General features: G+C 43.6%; 1 protein-coding gene across 1 annotated transcript in view; it reads right to left on the bottom strand.

Annotated features, from left to right (window-relative positions):
• Positions 1-21814, bottom strand: part of TNR (tenascin R) — a 189335-nt gene that overhangs the window by 22708 nt on the left and 144813 nt on the right. The window contains exons 9-17 of the mRNA XM_037506424.2: positions 14952-15041; positions 13474-13737; positions 12640-12909; positions 11327-11446; positions 10286-10432; positions 7251-7370; positions 4162-4305; positions 3303-3433; positions 2284-2416 (exon numbers count right to left, since the gene is read on the bottom strand). Coding sequence (XP_037362321.1) covers positions 2284-2416; positions 3303-3433; positions 4162-4305; positions 7251-7370; positions 10286-10432; positions 11327-11446; positions 12640-12909; positions 13474-13737; positions 14952-15041 — 1419 coding nt within the window. The remainder of the gene's footprint in view (positions 1-2283; positions 2417-3302; positions 3434-4161; positions 4306-7250; positions 7371-10285; positions 10433-11326; positions 11447-12639; positions 12910-13473; positions 13738-14951; positions 15042-21814) is intronic.

Raw genomic sequence — 21814 nt, 5'->3', positions numbered from 1 at the left:
AAATTCGAGCTTTCCACTAGAATTCTACAAAAGCTGCTAGACACGGACACATTTTTTCCATGTTGTGGTAGGGATTCAGTCTCTACTCCCCCAACCTCTCAGTGGAGGAACTTGGTCAGTAGCTACACTGATTGTACAGGCACTGGGCTATGACTGTTCTCTTTTCTGAGTTGGTTTTGGTCATGCCCCAGGAGTCCAGTGTCAGTTGCAGTCTCATTAAAAAAAAAAAAAAAAAAAAAAAACCCTAAACACATCCCTATGGTTTCCCTGCACTGTCCACCAGACAAAACTACCACCCCTCCACATCCTTTCCAGATTTTCATGAATTATCAACTCTTCACTTATTGAATCTTGCTGAGCTCCCAGATTTGGGATCCCAGACCCAAACTATTGCATTCTCCCTGAGGCAGCTTCATGTCAAGAGGCCAGAGGGGCACAAAAGCTGGTATACTTTTATAACCCAGGTGGATTGGAGTGAGGCACAGCTGCAAGACAGTGCAGAAACCTCAGGCATATTGTCACACTGCTCACAGCCACCAGCTGTGGCATTACCAGGATGGGAATTAAAAGCTCATACTACACTGAGCAAGCAGTGAAACCCATGCATTTGGGGGATGAAATGATTAGTTTAGACTTAATAAATATGCAAATTGGGTGCTCTGCTGATGTTTCTGTCATCTGTGTCATTTTTAAGGGAAAGAAATGCTTAATTCAGTGAAAAGCCCCAATCCATGGGTCTTTGGGTGGCAGCTTGAAAAAGAACAAACAGAGGACCCTTTAATTAACCTGTGAATGTGCGGGGAAAGCCTTGAACAAGAAGAGGGTAGCACCTTCATTGTGAGATAAGATCCTTTTGAGAGGTTGTGTGAGACCATAATTGACTTTAGACCCATAAAAGAAGTCAAGTGTCTTCCAAATTCCACATGGTAACACATCTTGGATTGGTATCTTATTTGTGACCAAGGTTTATTTTTACTTTTTAATTAGAAAAGTTGTTTTTCTCATTATAGATACTTTGTGAGCTGTTAGAAAGTATCAAAGAGGGAAAAGGAAGATTCATTTTCAGTCTCACTGGGACATTTTGGTGTATTTGATCCAATGTCCTGCTTTGTCATTTAGAAGAAGTTTAGTGGGGGAGACACCTAGGTTAGATGGGAGACTTTCACCACTGCTCTGGTGATGGGAGTTGGGCTCTGGGGCACAGATAGGAATCCAGTCCTGCAGGGGTCCTGGGAAGGCAGTCACCCAGAGTGTCTGTGGATACATACCGGCCCACACTTGTCCTCAAGTGTGCACTACCACACCCCAGGATGTGGGACAGGGAGAGAGTTCAAAGTCTGGGCCAGGCAGTCCCACATTACAGACCACAGAGAGGCGTGTGAAGTGGAAGCAAGAAGTGTTGACAGCACAGATCCCAGAGATCCCAGAGCCAGAACTACCGGGTCAAACCCCAGCTCCCATTTAACAGCTATGGGATCTAGGGTGAGTTACCTCACTTCTCTGTGGCCCAATTTCCTCCTCTGTAAATGGAGAGAATAGAACCTACCTCCTCGGCTGTCAGGAGGATTATATTGGATAATACACATAATGCAGTCAGAAGAGTGTCTATCAAGTAGCCCTTAAAGGTAAGGTATTAGTTGATTTCCTGTTATACACATTAGGTGACTCTTATCCATTAAGGCCATTTTCAGGCATCTTTGGCTGATACTCAAAAACAGGAAGGCAGGAGAAGCAACTAGAAGTAGAACTTGGTTCGAGTTCTGATCCAGTCACTTATCAGCCATGGAGGCCATCCCATGTCCTCAGGTTCACCAGCTGTGAAATGGGAATAATAATGCCCTCCTTGCCAGTTGCCACAAGGACTGAGCTGAGACCACAGGAATGTAAAAGAGCTTTGTGTGTGGAAAAGAATCCTATATGTTTAATATTGAGGGTTTTCTCTTGCTACTTTATCTAGTTGAGTCTGATTACAAGCTTGGCTGGAAAAATACATGCAGAAAATCTGAATAGGCACCTGATGTCTTTACTTGGTGCATTTACTTGGTCCAGGTGGATCAAGGATTTACACTGCTGGTTCCTGTGGTTGTCTTGGTAGTGAGCGCTTTCCTAGCAGAGACTTGGAAGGGAGAAAGCGCGAGTAGAGGAAATAATTATTTTACTCGCAGGAAGAAGCAATACAGTTACTTTGATAATTTCCTCCCTGGCCAAGTCTCAGCAGAGGTTGCTGAAGAGCCAAACATCACACAGGGGAGAAGAAGGCATCAAAGTGGCAGTGAGACTCACCTGTGGTGAAGGCGGCGGAGGTGATGCCACTCCGCTCTGTGTCCTGGGCCGCCTGCAGAAGCACGGTGTAGTCGGTGCTCTCCAGCAGGCCCTCCAGTCGGATCCATGTGTCCTCTGCATCCACAATCAGCTCCTGTGGAGCCAGCCAGAGGAAGAGAAGTGGAAGGGAGTGAGGACCCACAGTGAAGGGGAGCGTGAAGCGGGGGTAGGGCCCATGGCCTGCTAGGTCAGTGTTGCAGCGTCCCTTTTCATCTTCTACATCCCATAATGAGGAAAAAGCCATGCCAATAAGCAGAGACGATAGCTCTATGTGCGGTTTAGGCCAGCTCTGTATCACAGAGCATGTCGGGGTAACCCAAGGCTCCTGGATTACTGAAGCCAGTGATTGTCAGGTGGCTCTGGGCATCCTTGGGAGCTGAGAAACAGGAAGTTGAACCTCCCTGCTCCATATCCTCCAGACCAGTCTGCTTCTGTCTAATCTTTGCAAATTCATTCAGCCTCTGAATATGATATCATTTTGAAAAAGTATTGACAAGTAGTACTCTAGATGGTTATTTCCACCGATCACATAAAACAGAAATTTGCCAGATCTTTACCTTAGGCTATATAGATGTAATCTTTATAACGCTTATCATCAGGGATAAAAGGCTGTTGAATTTGGTATTCAGCTCATTGGCCTTGTTAATGAAAAATTGATCTAATACCATAGACTTATATAAGCTTGGAAGTTTCCCATGTGCTTTGCATCATCGTAGTGGAAGCACCACCATGACCTAGTGAAGTTGCAGTAGTAGGACCCCCCATTATCTAGAGAAGAAACTAAAGTTTGGACAGAATCAGTGCTTTGCCTCAACGTGTGTGGAGGGTAATATTCCTGAAGCCAGGACTCACTCCCAGATATCTGACTTGCAGACTGGGGTTTGCATCCATACTGGGAAACCTAGCCACTTCCCACCAGTCAATTTCTACATGGTCTTGCTTGACAGAAATGATCTTTTCCCTTTATAGCAAAATTTCACCTTTCGACTTCCATCTGTGGATTTGTAGGTCAAGACATAGTTCTCAATTTCTGCCCTGGGAGGCTGCCAAGATATCAGGGCACTTTGTCTGGTGATTTCACTGGCCGTCAGGTTTGCAGGAGAGTCCAGGACTGCAAAGAGGAGAAAATGCCAGGAGCGATGACCCCTCCAGCCTTTCCTGTCTGATGCTAGGCAAGTTCACCACCTATGTGGTCGCTGGGCTGCTCACATGCTGACCCCAGTTCTGGCTTGGCTTGGGCAGGAGTATAAAGGGCACTCCTGGGTCAGAAAGATAACTGTTCAATGTCATGAACAATTATCTCTTTCTTGAGGTTATTCCCCATTTTCCTGATCAGGGCATCTGGGTGCAAGTATAGCATCTTCCACTCTGCCCCTCTGGTCTGAGGTCATGATCTTGTTCAGCCCACATGAGTCAACCTCATGAGTTCACTCTTAAACTTATACCATGCCCCCATCTAGACTTCTGCCTACCTTTCTTTTTGGTCTTGACTATACACAATAACTTTCTCCCCGATACCACAGCCTTTAATGTCCATCAGGTTTTCAGGACCAGATGTATTCCCTCTACTGGCCTCTCTTTGTTTGGTTTTACTGCTGCAAGCCAGACCCAAGTAGTGTTTAGTATTTGAGAGGAGAAAGCAGACAAGTGTCTGCTGACTGTGAGCCACGGTCACTTTCATTGGCACTTGGGCTGCAATCGACCCAAATTAGAACAACTCATAGCTACAGTGTCTAAAGCCTAGAGATTGTAACCTAGTCCACCACAAGGAAACTGATCATTTTCAGTATCCATGAAAGTCTGCAGGAATGCCAGGTATATAGAGGACCATGTACTCACGGGTAGAGAAGTTGGTACTGATGGTGCCACTGGTAAGAGGCCCACTAGTGGCATAGAGAGTGACAGAATAGTGGGTACTGGGAAGCAGGTCCACAAGCTGGAATTCCTCGCTGCTTCCATCAACCAGGATGGTTTCTCCAGCAACTGAAATGAGATGAACTTGGATAAGGACTGAATAAGGCTATTTGACTTAGGAAAGACTGATCAGTTCCAAAGGCATTTCACAAGGATTTAATATTAGAGAGTTTTGGAAAGAATGTCTTAGAGGCTACTTTGCTTAGTATTTAATTCCATACAAGGATCCCCTCTTATCTTGTTTTATATCTTCATTGAGAAAAATATTCCTTATCTGGAGGCTAAATTGTTTTTTCTACAACTTATCTTTAAAGATTTATATATTTATGCATATAAGAACTGGGGTATAGGCCAGAGGTAGGGGGTGGTGAGAGTGGGGAGCAAAACAGGCAGATCTACTGATGTACACTGCTGAGGGGAGCAGGGGGAGAGACAGGAGAGGTCTGCTGCGCAATGTGGGTTAGCTCCCTGGCTGGCTTGATAGTACGGAGACTTAATCCCTTGCCCACCAGTGAGGCCTTCTTTTCTATAACTTGTAATCTGGCTTTTAGAGTTACAAAGAATAAGCCAAATACTTTGTTGATGTGACCCCTTTCTGATCACCTTTAATAATCAAGTTCTCTCTCTTATAGACAGAAAATTTGGCTTCCAAATCTCATTACATTTATGTGACAAGTCTAAAACCTGGCTACTTTTCACTAAACAAGTAATAGTTTTATCTGTGATCCTGCTGGAATATAAAACTTAGGAGGGACTTGAGAACAATGATTGAGATATTCTGACCAATAAAATCATGGCTTCTATTTGCACCAATTATATTAATTCATTAGGTTCTGAGCCATTTATGTGATATTATTGTCACATACTGAGATGGGTACTAGTCAAAGGCCTTGTTTATAATGACCTCCTCAACCTGACCTTGTTCCATTGACATATTGTACCCACGGGCAGGCCTATTGCATTTTGCCTCATTGATTGAGTTTTGGGCCACTGTTTCAGTTTATTAAGATATATTTGTATTTGAATTCTTTTGATCACAGGTTTGCTTTATACACAAATTTGTTAAGCATGTCTACTCTGTACTCATCAAGATGTTGATAAAACTGTTCATTAGATCAGGGCCAAGCCCTTCTGTTGAGTCTTTATATTATTCCCACATCATTCAACAAAGTTAACTAGGCACTTCTCCAAATCAGGTAGGGGCTGAGATTTCAATTTTCTTGTAGTTGGCATAGGAAGACAGGCAAGCAGGTTACTATGCAGAATAAGTCTCTGGAAGAGCACACCTACTGACTCTCTTTTGAGTATCTCCCTTTGCAACATCCTGCTATCAGTCAGTGCTGCAGCCATCCTAGCTATGTCTGTTCCTGGAATTCCTCATGCTCTCCTATTTCTACAGATGCACACTGGTTGAGCGTTTTCTTGGAATGCTTTTCCTCCTATTCTCTTTTTTAATTTTATTTAATACTGACTCCTTTCTTTCCCTCAACACCCTGACCCCAAATAATATCCACCCATTAGATGTGGCCCAAGGTGTTCTGTGCTTGCCTTTGTCATTACTCGCATTGAGTGGTGACCGTTTAATTATTACAGCTTCACTAGCTTGGGTTCTGTAAATCTGTGTATTTTGTCTCTAATTCCTTATGGTGTCATATGGTACATGAAAGGACATCAAAAGTTGCATAAATGACAGCTAATTGCTAGAATGAAGCTGTGGACTTTGTACCTGTGCAGGTGTGTCTGGCTACCTTGGGAGAATAACGAAAGCTTTGAAAAAGGAGATAGTGTTGCAACTAAGACTTGAAGGATTTTTTTTCTAGGCAGACAAGTAAGGAGAAAATTTCCTGGTGGGGGAAACAGCATGTGCAAATGAATGGTAGCTTGAGAAGGCATGGAGAGAGTTCAGAAATACAGGACCATGTTATGCAAACAGGGGTGATAGGAGCTAAGATGTATTGTACATGCACAGAGGGGCCAGGATGTATCAATGGTAATGATATTCAATTTTTGAAGATTATCATTCAATCATCTATCAGTTCTCCAAATATGACCCATTACGTATTTTTTCATCTAAGTGATAAGTGAGGTTTTCTAATGCCTTGATAAAATACAGATGTGATAGCAGAATTGCCAATAAAAAACAAGGAAATAATATGATTTTATTGATCCTTATTTTTAGTGAAATGTTCAACCATATAGTATATAGTAATCTAGTAATCACTGATTCTTTTTTCAATTTGCTTAATAGTCTGTTTTGGTTTTCACATTCCCAAGCTTTGACAATAAGTTTACTTTTTTTTTTGTAGCTTGCAGAATTGACTTTATTATTCTTGAAAATTAAGACATCTGCCTGCCTTCTGTCTTCTAGTATCTATGTTCTTAGGATTCCTGCTTATAACCCACAACAGTTCTGTGATAACATGCATAATTAGGCAGGGAAATAATGTTTTCAGGCCTAGATACTTGGACTACTCGATATTATTTTGCTTTGGGCTCCTCCATCCAACTTCAAATAGTGTAAGTCGAAAAGAATATGGTGATGAAGACACTGAAACTGAAGATTTTGTGTTGGCTTAACTTTTTGGTCTGGATATGTGGCCTGTGTCTTCTCCAAATATGGTCCTATAACGTCAGTGCTTTTCTTACTCTGAAATATCTAGAAAAGTCTGCTTTCTTGCTTGTAGAATTTTGGGGCAAGTCTTAGCCAATTCTGAATTTTGTCTTGCTAGTGCTATTTCTTTGTTTTTTAATTAATTAAATAAATAAATAATTTATTTTTCCTTGGTTGTATGCCTTTTTCACATAAGTTTCAACTCTTGATTATTGTTGAATATAGATTATAGTTGATATAGATTATAAAGTTTGGAGACACCTTGAAATTGAAACAAGAAAATTTCTGATTGATTCATTGGATGGACAAGATGTTTTGAATTTTTTCTTTAATTTCATATTATTATTCAGCCCCAATTCTCACCATTCCCACCTGTCAAATATGTAGGGCTGCAGACACTCACCTGTGAAGTGTGTGAGAACAATGACGTAGTTCTCCACTTCACCCGCTGGTGCCTTCCACTGCAGCAGGGCTTCTGTGGGAGTGATGTTGGTAGCAATCAGATCCACAGGGTTGTCCATGGCTGAAGCAGAAAATAGAAGATCAGGTAAAGGTAAGAGCAACTACAGGATGAGTTTCATTCATATTTTCTCCCACATTGTCACCCATAATACATATATACTTCTACCCTATACAGAATGGTGAGGGGGAGACCTTTTTATTTTCCCCTCTTCTGATTCCATCATCCCCTTAATATTCTATTTTTTCTCCTTCCTTTTAAGTACACAGCTCTTCCTTGATTGCCCCAGATCTTCCTATTGATTAATTCATTAACTTCTTAGGAGCATTGTCAGATGCTCAGATGCTGTGGGTAATTCCAAGGTATGCTATTGTGTTTTAGACATTTAAGCCTACATGGAGAAAAACTAGAAATTGTTGTATTTCTTTATTTAATGTGATACAGGTATCCCCCATTTTTTGAAAGTTCAGATTCTGCCATTTTAGTTTCACAAAAAACCTATAGCAGTATCTGTTTTTGGTAACTGAAAGAAATCTGAAGAAGATTTTCACTTTTATGACAAAAGGCAAAAAAGCAAAAGTAGTGTTCAGCATTTGTTTGGCATCAACTGTTCTAGAGGTGACGGTACCCTAAACAGCAAGAGTGACCCTACCAAACTCCTTCCCCAAGAACTCTTTAATAGAGGCTATGTATTACATATTTCCTGCTTTTACTATATGTTAGTGTTACTTTAGGTTTTATATGTTATTTGGTATGATTTATTAGGTTGCTTTTTGGTCTGAGAATCTCAAAAAAAAGTTTTCCTGTAATTTAATGGTAATTGTTTTTTCATTTTATGCTATTTCAGCTTAGAAAGGTTTTATAGGAAGCACTACTTTCAGATAGTGTCAGAAACCAGTAGTATAATTCCCATGTTACTTGGATTTTTGTAAATTTAAAGGCATGCCTTGTGGAATGGTCTCTGCTGATGAACTTGTAACTCCATGAAAACGGGAGAATCCCCAACACCTAGAACTTACATGGTACTTGATAAGCACTTGGTTAGTGATTGAATAAGACTCAAGTTGTCTCGAAAGTCATATCTGATTATTGAATTCTTGCTTTCTCACTCACAAGGCTCTCTCTGTACTGAGTCCTGGGTATCCTTTTAGTGGCATGGAGAGTCAAGTTGATTCTTCCAAGCTTAAGAGCAAGTGTGCTCTGTCTGCAGAACAGAGTTTGCTTGTTATAAGATCACATTCCTGTTCTCTCTTTCATATTCTCTATGCATTTGTTTTATTACAATACCTCCTTCCCTTAAACTCAGGATTTATTTTAGAAATGGATGTTATTACAGTAGCTTAGGTGTCAGCTCAACCTAATTTAGTTTTGGGCACTAAAATGTGCTACTGATCCATCCCTGTTCTCTAACTGAAAGTTTTCATTGCTTATTTATCTCCCTCATTTCAAAGCAACAACCTACAAATATTTTTACAAACTTAACACTTGAATTGTATCCATAACCTGCCTTCAACAATGCCTACAGAAGCAACTTTATGAGAAAAGAAGATGAAAAATCTTATGAGACAGTGATTAGCTTGATCTCTAGGTTAAGCAGAAGACCCTGGAGGGGTACTCATTTCCAAAAGTTGTAAAATTATAACTTCACATTAAAACAGCAATGAAGTAAGACATTTATCTGAGCAATCTTGTTGCTGGTAGTTGTTGAGTTACTTCTTCCCAACATGGAGGAGGGTAGTTTCGGCTTGATTATCCATTTTAGAAGATACTTGCTGCTTATCACCAAGGAAGGACCCAACGAATGAGCTTTTTGACCCAAGTTATTGCTTTCCTTTATCTTGCAGAAGCTTTTGAAGTTCATTTTATTGCCTTCAATGAGAAGAAGTCTAGTTAATGAATTTCTAAGATGTTCAGGAAGATGCAAAGGGAACTTCTTTTGACTCGTTGGACATCACTTATGGTCAATATTTATTGCTGCTTTGGTGGCCACAGGTAATTTGATGGTTTAAAACTGAACCAAAAACATGACTGAGTTTCTGTAATCATAGGTCTAGAAGGAGAGCAGGGAGGATCAGAACATCTTGTGAGGTCTTTAGAAGAATAATTTTTTTTGAATTTTTGAATGAATATATCCTTGGCCGCTGTCTTACAGATGTTCTTTCTGGACATCTACATATGCAGTGAGGGATTCCAAGTTACTTTTCCATCACTTAGGAGATATCATTCTCTGAGGAAATTAAGCCACCTCAGGAAATTCAGACATTCTCCTATGAGGCAAACTGAATGTTTTCCCATTTGCTGTGGAAATAATAGCTTAGTGGAGGTTAGCTTAGGGGCTGGAGAAAGAAATGTTTGACTGTTTCCTCTGGTGACTTTTGCAGCAAATCTTTCCTGGTTCTGCAGAGTGGGCTGGTTGAGGGGCAGAGAAGGAGGGGAGTAGAGTTGCTGAAGGAGTCATGTCTTGCCCTCAGACCCATCCAAGGGGCTCATTTTCCAGAATAAATCACCTCTTCTTCCCAGGAGCTTCGAACAAGAGGTAATGCAGCTACTTGGTGGTTTCTGGCCACATATGACTCCAAGATGGTTATTGGAATAATAAGCTGTCCTTCTCGGAGAGGAAATCTCTGAGTTGTTTCAAAAAGTACATGGGATGATTTGGATGTCTGTTCTGAAATTCACTTCCATCACACATCTTTAAAGGTCATTTTTCATACAGAAGTTTCATGAAAATTCCTGGCGTAAATCAGTAAGATGCCTGGAGGGTGACTCTAAACTCCCAGCATGAGAGAGCAGTATGGGGGGGTGGGGGAGAAACTGCACATTACTTTGCATGACACAAGCAGTGGGGAAGCACCTAGGAATAGAGCCCTCGAACCCAGAGCCAGTGTCCTCTGTGTTATTCAGAATAGTTTTACTTCTTGCCTCATCATTTTGTTACCAGGGCCCCGACTTGACCCATGACAGGAAGATCTGCCTACCTGTGTGCATGAGGGTACAGATGCGCTCACTTTCTTCCCTGCCCCTCACGCTATTGAGGCTGATTTCATATTCGGTAGCTGGATACAGCTTGGTGATGGTGAATTCTCTCACGGTATTGGGCACCACTGAGCTGTCTAGCCGACCCACTAAGGAAGAACAGAAGCCACAGTTAAAGATTAGTGAATCCTTCATCTGCCAGATCATGCTGCAGTAGGCACGAGAGCCCCCCATAGCCCTCTGTCATGAAGACCAGTAGGATGTAAGCCCCCACACTCAGTGAAGAGGGAAGAGAAGTGATTCATGGGCTTGGAATGTTAGAACCTGAAGAATTCATCCATGCTGGTCCCACCCCCTCATTTTACAGTATTCTTGGAGCAAAGAAAAAAGAACTATTTGTTAGATGGCTTTCTGACAAGCTGGTCTTAAAGTAAGGTGGAGAGGATGGCTGCAAGGAGTGATTCATGCAGCCCAAAGATGGACAATGTGGAAAACTATTCCACCTCCTCACTGAAAGTGAGCATGACTCTCCCCCCTCACACACACCAACTTGTACTAACAAGAATTGACAGGAGGCAGATGGTGTCTGGGTTAATGTCTCTGACCTATAACTTGGTTAAGAGTATCAGAAATAGGACCACCATACTGCGGTTCCTTCCATGCCTCTTGCTGGGTCTCTAGACATCTCCAGGAGTCTAGTCCTGGATTTCTCTCTCTCAGGAGAGTGCGCATCACCCTGGCTCCTCGCAGATTCTTTTAGGACTCTTTGTTCCTCACTACACTGTGTAGATATCAGTGACCAGTTACTTCTGCTGGTGAAGGGCCTGTTGCCTGGATAACTGTAATCAACTTTTGCAAGAAGAGTTGGTAAGTACAGGGTTTCTTAGCCCCTCCTCATCAACCCACTTCATTTTGGTGAAGCATGCCACAGAAAGGGAAATTGCACATAGCAGGTGATAGCCAATGGCCTATAATTTCACCCATAATGGTCTTCCCCCAACTCCAGATCTCACTCATCTTTGAGAAGTCAAAAACTGTATTACCTTGTGTTGGCCGATACGATACTCGGTAGTAATCAAAAGGTGCAACAGGAGGGCTCCAGGACACCACAACCGAGTCCTTGGTCACATTGCTAATCGTGATGTCTTTGGGGGGATCAATTCCTATCAGGAGCCAGGCAGTTGTGAGAAAAAGACAGAAAGCACATTTTGAAAAAGGAACTTCTGTTCCTAGTTTTATGTAGACCAAGATCTAATGGTGTCCTGGAGCTAAACACGACCCTACTATGTACTAGTACGTCCTTAAAATCAGGCCAGACTGAAGTCTCACTTGCAACTTCACAGCTGTGGCCAAAACATGTTCATGAAGGTCATTCTAACCACGTGAAGTCAAGCTGGCAAGGTCTATGTCTGTGCAGCAACTATTACCTATATAAAGGTCAGCTGGGAAGTTCCCTAAAGTTCGTGTTTAGTTTTGAACTGAAAGGTAACCTTATTTTTTTTTTTTCTTGAATCATTTCTCTAGGACAAACCTAGCTCTATCTCTGTCTTATATTTTTAGCAGCTGTTTTGGTTTAATTCAGGAAAACTGTTTATTGACTGTAGAGAGATTTCAGAGCATAACTCCAGAAAAAATCCACTTTCCTAAACTATATTTCATTTATGCTGTGTATTTTATTGTTTTGCCTGCAAGAAGATTGCAAAGTTGAAAGCAGCTGAGTGTTTAATCCATTTGTCCAGCTTGTGATTTCAGTATGTAGGAAACTCCCCAAATGCATATGTCCTCATCCACATGTGGACTATTTGGGATTGTATTTGGAAATGGTAGGAGGAGAATGATCCAGTTCATCTTGGATTGCCCGTTTTTCAAACATCAGGTAAATAGATGCCATTCTCTGAGTACCTGCTCACTACATGACTGCATGTCAACCCTAAGATTCTGAGGGATCATCATTTGCATCAGTGACCTTGCTGAGCAGTTAAGAGATGGCTCTTGAGAGGGGGAATAGGTGCCTCCTCACTGTAGACGGTTTCCTCCTGGAGATATGCTCTCTCCAGGGCTTTCTCCTCGCCTCGGAGGACCTCTGGACCAATGCATTGGAGCTCTGGCCTCAAGACATTGGGCTTGTCCTACTTTCTAAATGAAAGAATCTCACTGCATGCATTTTATGCAGTTCTTAAAGAGGTGACAGTTTCAGAATAATTCACAGACCCCTCCAGTCAAATGAGGCAGTCCCCTCCTCCTTGGGTGTTTTTTTTTTTTTTGTTTTTTTTTTTTTTTTGTAAATTTCATTGATTTGTGCAAAGCTAGTGTGGGAACCCCCTTTACTACCTGCTGTCAAGCCCTCCAACCTCACCTGTAGTGATGGAGCCCACAATGGGCTCAGAGGTCACTGTCCCGTGGACGGCCACCAGATTCACAATGTACTCTGTGGCCGGCTGCAGGCCCATCAGGACAGCATGCCTCTTGGTGGCATCCAGGGAGACCTCCATCATCTCTTCCTCTTCATCCCGGGGGCTGTAGTTCAGAATGAGTCTGTCTGCCGGGGGGGATGGGTCACTCCAGGTAATGTTCACACTGGATGAGGTCACGTGAGAAAAGTGCAAGTGGGAAATAGGACGGAAGCCTGCAAAGCAGAGGAGAGGGTGGTTCTGAAACATGTGTGGATGTGGGGCCATGGGGAGTCATCTGACTGTGGGGACTGCTTTCCTTGCTCACAAGGACTACCCTGCTCTCTCTGACCCAGAGTCCTTACTCTCCAGCCCTACCCTCTCTTTCCTTTCCAGCCCACATAATGAAAAAAATGAATGCATTTAGCAGGATAAAACCAGCATTACCTCCGTGAGTTAGTCATAACACTCATCCAGGATTTTAGACCTCTGTCCTAGAAGGAATTAAGCATGATTCCCTGAATGCCCACTGATGTAGTGCAGGCACAAAAAGATAGACAGAATCAACAATTATGTCCAGGCTATAGGAAATCGACACAAATTTTCTCTTTTTCTCCCCTTTACTTCTAACCATTCCCTCAATGTGTTTATTAGCTTCTTGTCCATCTTTAATGCCCCTACCCATGCTTCTCCTTCTCTAAAGAAAATGGAGCATTGGAAAAGTAGGTTGCCTGCATGACTCTCTCATACTAAATGCCTTTGATCTCTGAGCCCAGCTGAGGTTTCTGCTGGTCTGGTACCTGTGAAAGCATCCACAGTGGACTCCAGACTCTGCTGCCGACCCCTCTCGGCGGTGATGGAAATGATGTACTCGGCCCCAGGTTCTAGATCTGTCAGGATGTATGAGGTCCTGTCCTTAGGCACAGTGACTTCTGAAGCAATCCCAGAGGATGGAGTAAAGGTGATCCGGTAGTGGTCGATGGGGCCACTGGCCTTGGTCCAGATGAGGGAGATAGAGGTCTCTGAAGAGGCCGTCACCATGAGGTCTCGGGGACTGTCAAGTTCTGTGGATGACCAGAAGTGGCCTCTTTTACACAGTTCTCATAAGAGGGCCAGTAGTTTTGGGAATTGGCCACTCCAGTGTGTTTCTAAGCTCTCTGCAGGCCTGCTGACTATGAGGATTAGTTTGTCATTGCTGACACATCTCACATTTTGTTAAGCATCTTCCCTTTGAAAGATGGCCAGAGGCTTGACAAACAGATGGACAATCTACAGAAAGACTCTAATACCACTTCTGGGACAGAGCTATCTGCTGGTTTCCATAATCTTTGTGTTCTTTTTCTCCAAGCCTTTCTCAGGAAACCAATCAGGGCAAAGTGGGAACCACCATCAATTAGAGATGTGTCATTGATAACTCTACCCATTCCCAAGGCCAATATGACTGACCCGGCCATGGATGAGCAGAGAACTACATTTGGGGACTCTTGGGCCCTCTTATCCAAATGCTTCTCTAGAGAGGTTGTCTTTGCTAGAATGAGCCTTGGAACAGGGATTAGTCCCAAATCCTCCATCCAGTCCAAGTTGCTTATACCTAAGGGACAGGAATGACTTCTTGGGATTTGGGAGTAAAAGTATTGGATCTAGTGTAGGAAGGGTCTCCAGTGAAGTTTTCCATTGCTGTTAGATTTAGTGAGTTATCCTAAGTCTAGACCTGTGCCCTGTGACCTTTCTGAGGGCTTCTGAGGTGCACAGTGGGGGATACCGCATTCTGTGGTGTCCTACTCACCGTAGACTGCCATTCAGATCTGGTATTTAGTCCTTTCTGAATGCCCTCCTCATGTTCCCTAATAGGAAATCCTATTTTTACCTAGGAAATCCTATTTACTTAGGAAATCCATACCAAGCATGGATCCAATTTTTGGATGATCTCTGGGGTATTCTAGGTAGAAGTATGAGTTGCTATGACACCAGACTATTTGGGGTTTTTCTGCTTCTGCTCTGCATAGCTCTGGGCAATCTTTCAGCCCCTGAGGACAATGCACAGCTCTTTGGGGAGCAGGAGGGAGGGAGGGGCTCCCTCCTGCATTCCAGACTGTGGAGGTTAGGCATAGGGAATCAAAGAACTGCAGACAGATGTTGTTCCTAGGCTGATAGTTGTTATTCAGGGACCTCTTGACTAGGGGGCTATTGCCTTCCTGTCCTTGCCAGGACAAGCCTCCATGGCTCCTCAGGCTTACAGGGTATCCCAGTGTTTTTGTTTCCCAGTCTTCCTACTCACCAGTCCTGGCATTCATGGTGGCTGGGGCACTTTGTTGTGAGTTCATAACGGAGGATATTCCAATTCCATACTCAGTGCCAGGTATCAGACCTATTGGTAGATGCAGAAAAAATGGTTATTTCATGTGTGCAGAGGGTGGGGAAGGCTGAAAGGAGGAAAGAGAATGACTGTAGACTCCTGTGCAGATCTGGTGTTTAGTGCTTCCTGAAAGCCCTCCTCATCTTCTCTAATAGGAAATCCCATTCTTACCATCTACAAAATCCATACCGAGTCAATAGGATGAACTCGTCAGTGCAGATCTTCCTTCCTGCTGCTGTCCCTTTGGGAAGACAGTGAGGCTGCCCTGAAGGTCAGTGACCTTCAGAAGTGTGTTCTCCTGTGGCTCCCTGTGGTACTTACAGCCTCAGGTTGGTGGTTGATACAACTAGCGAAGAGATTAAATTGTGAACTGGGGGAGTGTGTAACTGAGAGGAACTGAGTGGGCACGGACCTGAAAGCATTTCTTATAGATGAGGAGCAAGCTGCACCATTTATACATAGGGAACAGGGCATCTGGGGACTCCTGGGGTCCTTTAGGGAGCACCAATGGGTGGACTTTCTTTATGAGCACAAAGCTGTCAGGCCTTTATTGTAGCAGGATGTGAAAGATTTGTGGGTTTCCTACCAGGGTGAGTAATTCAGGTTCCAGAATATGGATCCAATTTTTGGATGATCCCTGGGGGATGCTGGGAAAATATAGGGCATGTAAAACTATCCAATCAAAGGCTATATGCCTCTCTAGAGCAATTATTTGGGGATCAATACAAAGGCTCACTGGAGTTCCCAGAATATGTGGAATTAACTGTAGTCTTTCCCTGCCTTTCTCCATATTCATTTTCAGACTAACTGGTTTGATTGATGTATTAATTTCCTACTGCTGCTGTGACAAATTACTATCACTGAGTGACTTAACACAACACCAATCTATTATCTTACAGTTCAGGAGGTCCGAAGACTAAAATGGTTCAGCAGGGCTGCATTCCTTCTGGAGGCTCTAAGAAAGATTCCCTTCCTTTGCCTATTCCTGCTTCTAGAGGCCACCCACATTGCTTGGCTTGTGGCCTCTTAACCACTTTCACAACTAGCAACATAGAAGGTTCAGCTATGTTTTTCTCTGACTTCTTCATCACAACTTCAACTCTGACTCTGGCCTCCCTGGCCCCTCTTTTGAGGGCCCTTGTGATGATAGTGACCCCATCTGGATAGTACAGAGTAATCTTCCCACCTCAAGATCCTTAACTTGATCATATCTACCAGTTCTTTTTTGCCATGTAAGATGACACAGTCATAGGTGCCAGAAATTCATGTGTGGACATCTTTGGTGGTCATTATTCTAGCATCAAATTCATCCTTATTTATTAGGTCTTGGGATTATAGAAAAATGCAACAAGATCAAATTATACATAGGGTGCCCCTCTCCCCCGCCAGTCTGAGTCTTTCTGGTAGGTTCTTTGTGGGGCCCTGTGTAAACCTGTCTGATCATGTCTGATGATTATGCTATTCTGCATTTCTGTAACATTTGTTCTTTTCCAAATACCTGAATGTATTTCTACCCTCACCATAGCCTTGTGAGGAAGGTGTGGTGGGGAGTCTTTTCTCTATCTGCTCTAGTTTCTTGTGGCTGCCATGACCAATGACCATAAAGAAGGTGACTTAGAGCACTAGAGCTGTATTCTCATAGTTATGGTGTCTACAAGTCCAAAATAAAGGTGACTGCAGGGTTATGCTCCTTCTGAGGCTTTCGTGAAGAAACTTGCTTGTCTCTTCCTAACTTCTGGTTGTGCAATTGTGGGCATTCCTTGGATTTGCAGCTGCATCTGTCCAACCTCTGTCTCTGGTTTGGTGTCTTAGCTTGGGCTGCTATAACAAACTACCACAGACTGGGTGGCTTGAACAACAAACACTTCTCAAAATTCTGGTGGCTAAGAAGTTCAAGATCAAGGCACAACCAGATTCAGTGCGGGAAGGACTGAGGTTCCCACGCTGTTCATAGAGGGCCATCATCTTGTGTCCTCACATGACAGAAAGAACAAGAGAACATTCTGAGGTCTCTAATAAGGATACTAATCCCATTCATGAGGGCCCCATCCTTTATAACCTCATCACCTCCCAAAGTCTCCACTTTCTAATACCATCATCCTGGGGGATGAGGATTCCAACGTACGAATTTTGGGGAGACATAAACTTAAGTTCATAACACGTGACATCCTCCCTTGATGTCTGTAAGGACAATAGTTACTTCGGATTTAGGGACCACTCTAATCCATCTTAACTTGTTTTAATTTGCAAGATCTTATTTCCCAATAAGGTCATATTCTAAGGGGACATGAATTTGAGGGGAGCACTGTTCAATCCAGCACACCATCTTTTCATAAAAAGAAATGAAGATATAGAATAAATCTGCGAGCAGCTGGAGATGGCACTCAGCCTCCTGACCTCAGGTCTAGGGGTTTTAGGATGACTGGAAAATCCTGCCTCTCCCATCATTTTAATTCCACTCCAGAGCAGCTGTGACTTCTGTTGGGTCCCTGAAATAGTTGAAATGGTCTTGATTGGAAATGCATTGAGCAACCTTTCCTTAGCAATGGGTTTAGTCTCATGAAGGGGAATGCTGGATGCTTCTAGAGGGTGCTGTGCCTTTCCCACCCCTAGTACATCTTTAGTATAGAGTATGCAAAAAATCACCCCCATGCTCAAGAGTGGTAGAAACTACACATCCTTACTGCCTGTGCTTCTTTGAAGGGATGCAGTAGAATCAGCCAGTGCCACCCATTTCCTCACCCTTAGTTCTTTCCCTAAAGTAACACCATTGGAGGTAAACAATGACTCTTGACAGACTCTCAGGTCTGCCAGACTTGTTTCTATTCAAGCTCTGCCATCTCCTATGATTACTTATGTGAAACTATGTGATTATGTGAAACTATGATTACTTAACATCTTGGAGCTTCAGGTTCTGTGGAATGGGAGGGATCACTGTCTCTCATGCAGAGGGTCATTGTGAGGATTAAATGAACCCATGTTCATAATATCTAGTGGCTGGCCCTGAGTGACAGTTGCCCACATGGTCACCATGCTCAGAGACCTGCCCTGGAGTTTTGAGTCCTTTTTGGTGGGTGATCTCATCAGCTACAAAAAACTCCCCCTGCAGGTACAGTTTGGTCCTCTACCTACCTCTTGTCAGTTGGCTGAGGCTTAGCTGTTGGCACTGCACTGATGACACCAATGATTCAGGGAGTCCAGGTATCAATGGGGATCTGGCCCCTGCCTGGGCCAAGTACCTGTTACTAGATTGAGTGGGTGATTGCGGTGCCCCCAGATCCATTCGAAGCACACATTTATCTCCGTCAATATGTTCAGCGAGTCCCAGGTACATCCTTGGCTGGAGAAATTAGATTACCTTTGGGACATAAACTACTTTTCTCAGGCAACTGATTGAGACCTTCAATTGCCTGTAATGAAGTAAAAATTCTCCAACATAGATGAAGGGTGACAGATCGCGGGAGTAAGACAGAAATTATATGTTGCCAAACGGATCTAACATGTAACGTTTTCATCCAAGTTCCTTATTTATGAAGTTTAAATGAAATGTTCAATAATTTACAACAGAATCATCTCCCAGAAAACGGCAGAGCAGAATTTAAAGTACTCTCTTCCCAGGCTTTCTGTCTGGGGATGGGGATGTGGTACTTCCTTGTAGGTTCCTGCCTGCTGCTTCCTTTGATTTTCAGCAGCTTTCTTCCTGTGCTACAAGTGAATTGTTGCTCTTTGCCAGCAGGTAAAATACAGTTGTGCTGGAAAAGAGGATGTGCATCTGAGGCGTACCCATCGCACTTATGTATCAGCACTCTGCAGACTCCCAGGAATTTCTCCTTTTTAAAGATCCCATTGCTCTCCATCAATGCTCCCTTTATCTTTCCATCCAACTCCAGAAAGTGCTAGCATATAAGTGGTTTCGCTCCCTTTCTTACCAGTTGCTCAGAAAACTCATCCCATAGGAAACTACCACTTTCCATCCCTTATAGAACTTCCTTTCTTCAGCTTGGAGGTTGATGTTTTCCTCAGCTCTTTCACTGCACACCCATTCTTTCTGGAACTCTCAGAGCACACAGCTCATTGACTCAACAACTATCACTGAGGATCAGTTCTGTGGCAGGCACAGGCTATGGACTGGGTGACATTGTAACAGGGTGGTCCCCAGGAAAAGGGGAGGTTCCAGGTTTCCTGCCCCACCCAAGGGAGGGTGTAGCTGAGCAGGGAGAGAAGAAGCTACAGAAGGGACTGAGGAAAGAAGGAAGCAGGAGGGAGCCAGAATGAGCCCTGGAGGAGGCACATGGAGCTGAGAGACACATTAGAAAACTACACTTGCCTTTTGGTCGTGGACTGGGTGACACAGATGTGGATGAGAGACCCGTGGGGAGGTGACAATGGCAGTTTTTGTCTTGGTTTTGATTTTTCTCTTTTCCTTCCAGACTTGTCTGGTTGTTTCTGATCCTTTTCTGTGGATCTCTACTGGAAGATGCTTTAGATGGGTAACTTTGGGTGCTTGATTTAGAAACTATATTCTTTGCCTTTCCTATATTGTCTCCTAATTGTATTAAAGTTACTTCCCATTAAAGTCTCATATGTTTTGCGTTGATGTGGTAGATGGCAGAACCTAGTTAGAGCAGGCAGGTTTGTGGGGTCTGGGGTGCCCCTCTCCTTGCCCGTAACAATTCTAGGGTGAGCTGAAAGGGAATCACTTAAGCCCTTAATGAGATGAGGAATCTATAGAAGGAGTAACCTGGGCCTCCCCTGGTGGCGCAGGTGGTTGAGCGCTGCACTGTGAAGCTGCCCACAGCCTTTGCAGTGCCGGTTCGATCCCTGCTGGCCTCGGAGGACCCACATGGCGAGCAGACCTCTCCTGTCTTGCCCACTGCCCCCCTCAGCAGCGTATTTCGTCAGTCTGCCTGTTCTGTTCCCTACTCTGTCACTGGAGAATCCTCTCACCCTCCCGCACATCTGGCCTGTACCCCAGTTCTAGTATAAATAAGTAAATAAAAATAAATCTGAAAAACAAAAGGAGGAAGTTTATTAAGCACCCATAATGTACCCGGCACTGAGCTCCCCACGCAGCAGGCAACCTAGAATAATTATGAAGAAGAAAGGGAGGAAAGAAAGGAAGGACAAAAACTGAAGGTGAATTTTTGAGTGTCTGATGGTCAACAAAACTATTACTAACTATAGTTTCTTCAAGGTTCTTACATGTTATTTAATTCCTATACAGTTCTGCTGGGAGGACTTTACTGATGAGCAAATCGAAGCTCAGAGAAGTTCATCCTTTAATGAAGATCACAAGCTAATCTATGACATAGCTGGCTTTGGAACCCAAGTCCTTTGTTCTGACACTTTATTTCATGGCCCCTGTCCCTGAGCAGTTTTTACAGGCTAGTAGAGTATGGCAGGGCAGGCGAACTAGAATTTGAGTGTGTTTAGGCACTACAACATGGGCTGGAAGGGAAACCACTTCAGATGGGGGATGAAATCCTCATGGGCTGGAGTGGCTAGAAGGTTTTCTAGAAAGGTACTTGAGTTAAACCTTGAAAACTAACTAAGGTTTGGAGGGAAGGAAATATGGAATCCTCTGCTGACCAGGATGGGTTCAGTGAACAGGAAGAGATTAAATAGGGCTAGAGGGCAACAGGAACAAACAAATTCTCTCTGGCACCATAAAGGCATAGATGATAAAGGCAGGATGACTAACTTCCCCTACTCTCTATGCTTCCTGCTATTAGCAGAAAAAGGAGTGGGGAGAATAGGGCCTGAGGAAATGGGATTGTTGTTCCTTGCCAGCAAACCCCAGATTAGACAGCTGGGGTCTACAGGTGTGGTTAGGTTCAGAGACATGCAGACATTTGGATCTTTTCCATCTTTAAATTCTTGAGCACAACTCCTGAGTGTAACTCCTGAGTGTCTATGAAGGTCTTCCATGCTGGGGTCATGGATTTGATTGGCCCTGGTGTATTTGAACAACTCCTGCGTTCAAAGGGAGGACAAATTTCCAGATATGTAATTTGTATAACAAAGGTTTCATAGATGGGGAGACGCTAGGAGACAGCGATCTCCTGGGATTCCTGACAGGCATATCAGATAGGCAACAATCTATTTTTTAAGATAATGGAATGCTAAGCCCCCAGGCTCCCTGACTTTATCTTCTTGGATAATGGTAAAAGTCCTCCAGGGTTCCCTGAGGCATTGGAAGACAGCTCCCTGCTTTTGAGCTTGATGCTTGATGCTCAAGCATTGAGAGAAAAAGCCAATTCCATCTTGACTTTAAGGAAAGGTCGAGCCCCACAAACATATATTTCAAAAGAAAGTAACAGCACTGAGGAGCATTCTCAAATGCAGCTTTCTTGTTGCCAGTGAGATTAATGAGAAGCATGCCTCATCACCCCCGGTCCTAAGGAACATCCTGTCTCTGGGTCTCTACTATAAACAAGCACTCCCTGAAGAAGCCAAAGCAGAAGCTGAATAATTCCCACCTGACTTCTCTCCTGGCTCTTTTCCTAGCCCTTAAACAGAAATAAGGGGACAGATGCCTTGAGGTCTCAGCTCTATGACGATGAAGTCTCTGGAAACCTCTACCCTTTTTCTCCTCTCTTCACTTGGTCTCTGCAGCCCACTCCCCGTATTCTAGGCCTGGGGGCAGTGCTTGTTGAGAGGGTGCCTTACCAATATGACCACTGGGGGGCACTGTGACTTCGCCCAAAGGAGCCCAGAACTGGTTGACCTGGCCTTCAGGCCCATTGCCAGGACTCCTCCTCTGAAGAGCCCTCAGGCCATTGAAG

This window comes from Talpa occidentalis, unplaced genomic scaffold (assembly GCF_014898055.3).
Source record: "Talpa occidentalis isolate TD23 unplaced genomic scaffold, MPIMG_talOcc4v2.1 talOcc4.12, whole genome shotgun sequence".
Classification (NCBI taxonomy): Eukaryota; Metazoa; Chordata; class Mammalia; order Eulipotyphla; family Talpidae; genus Talpa; species Talpa occidentalis.
This window is presented reverse-complemented; position numbering and strand designations above follow the sequence as displayed.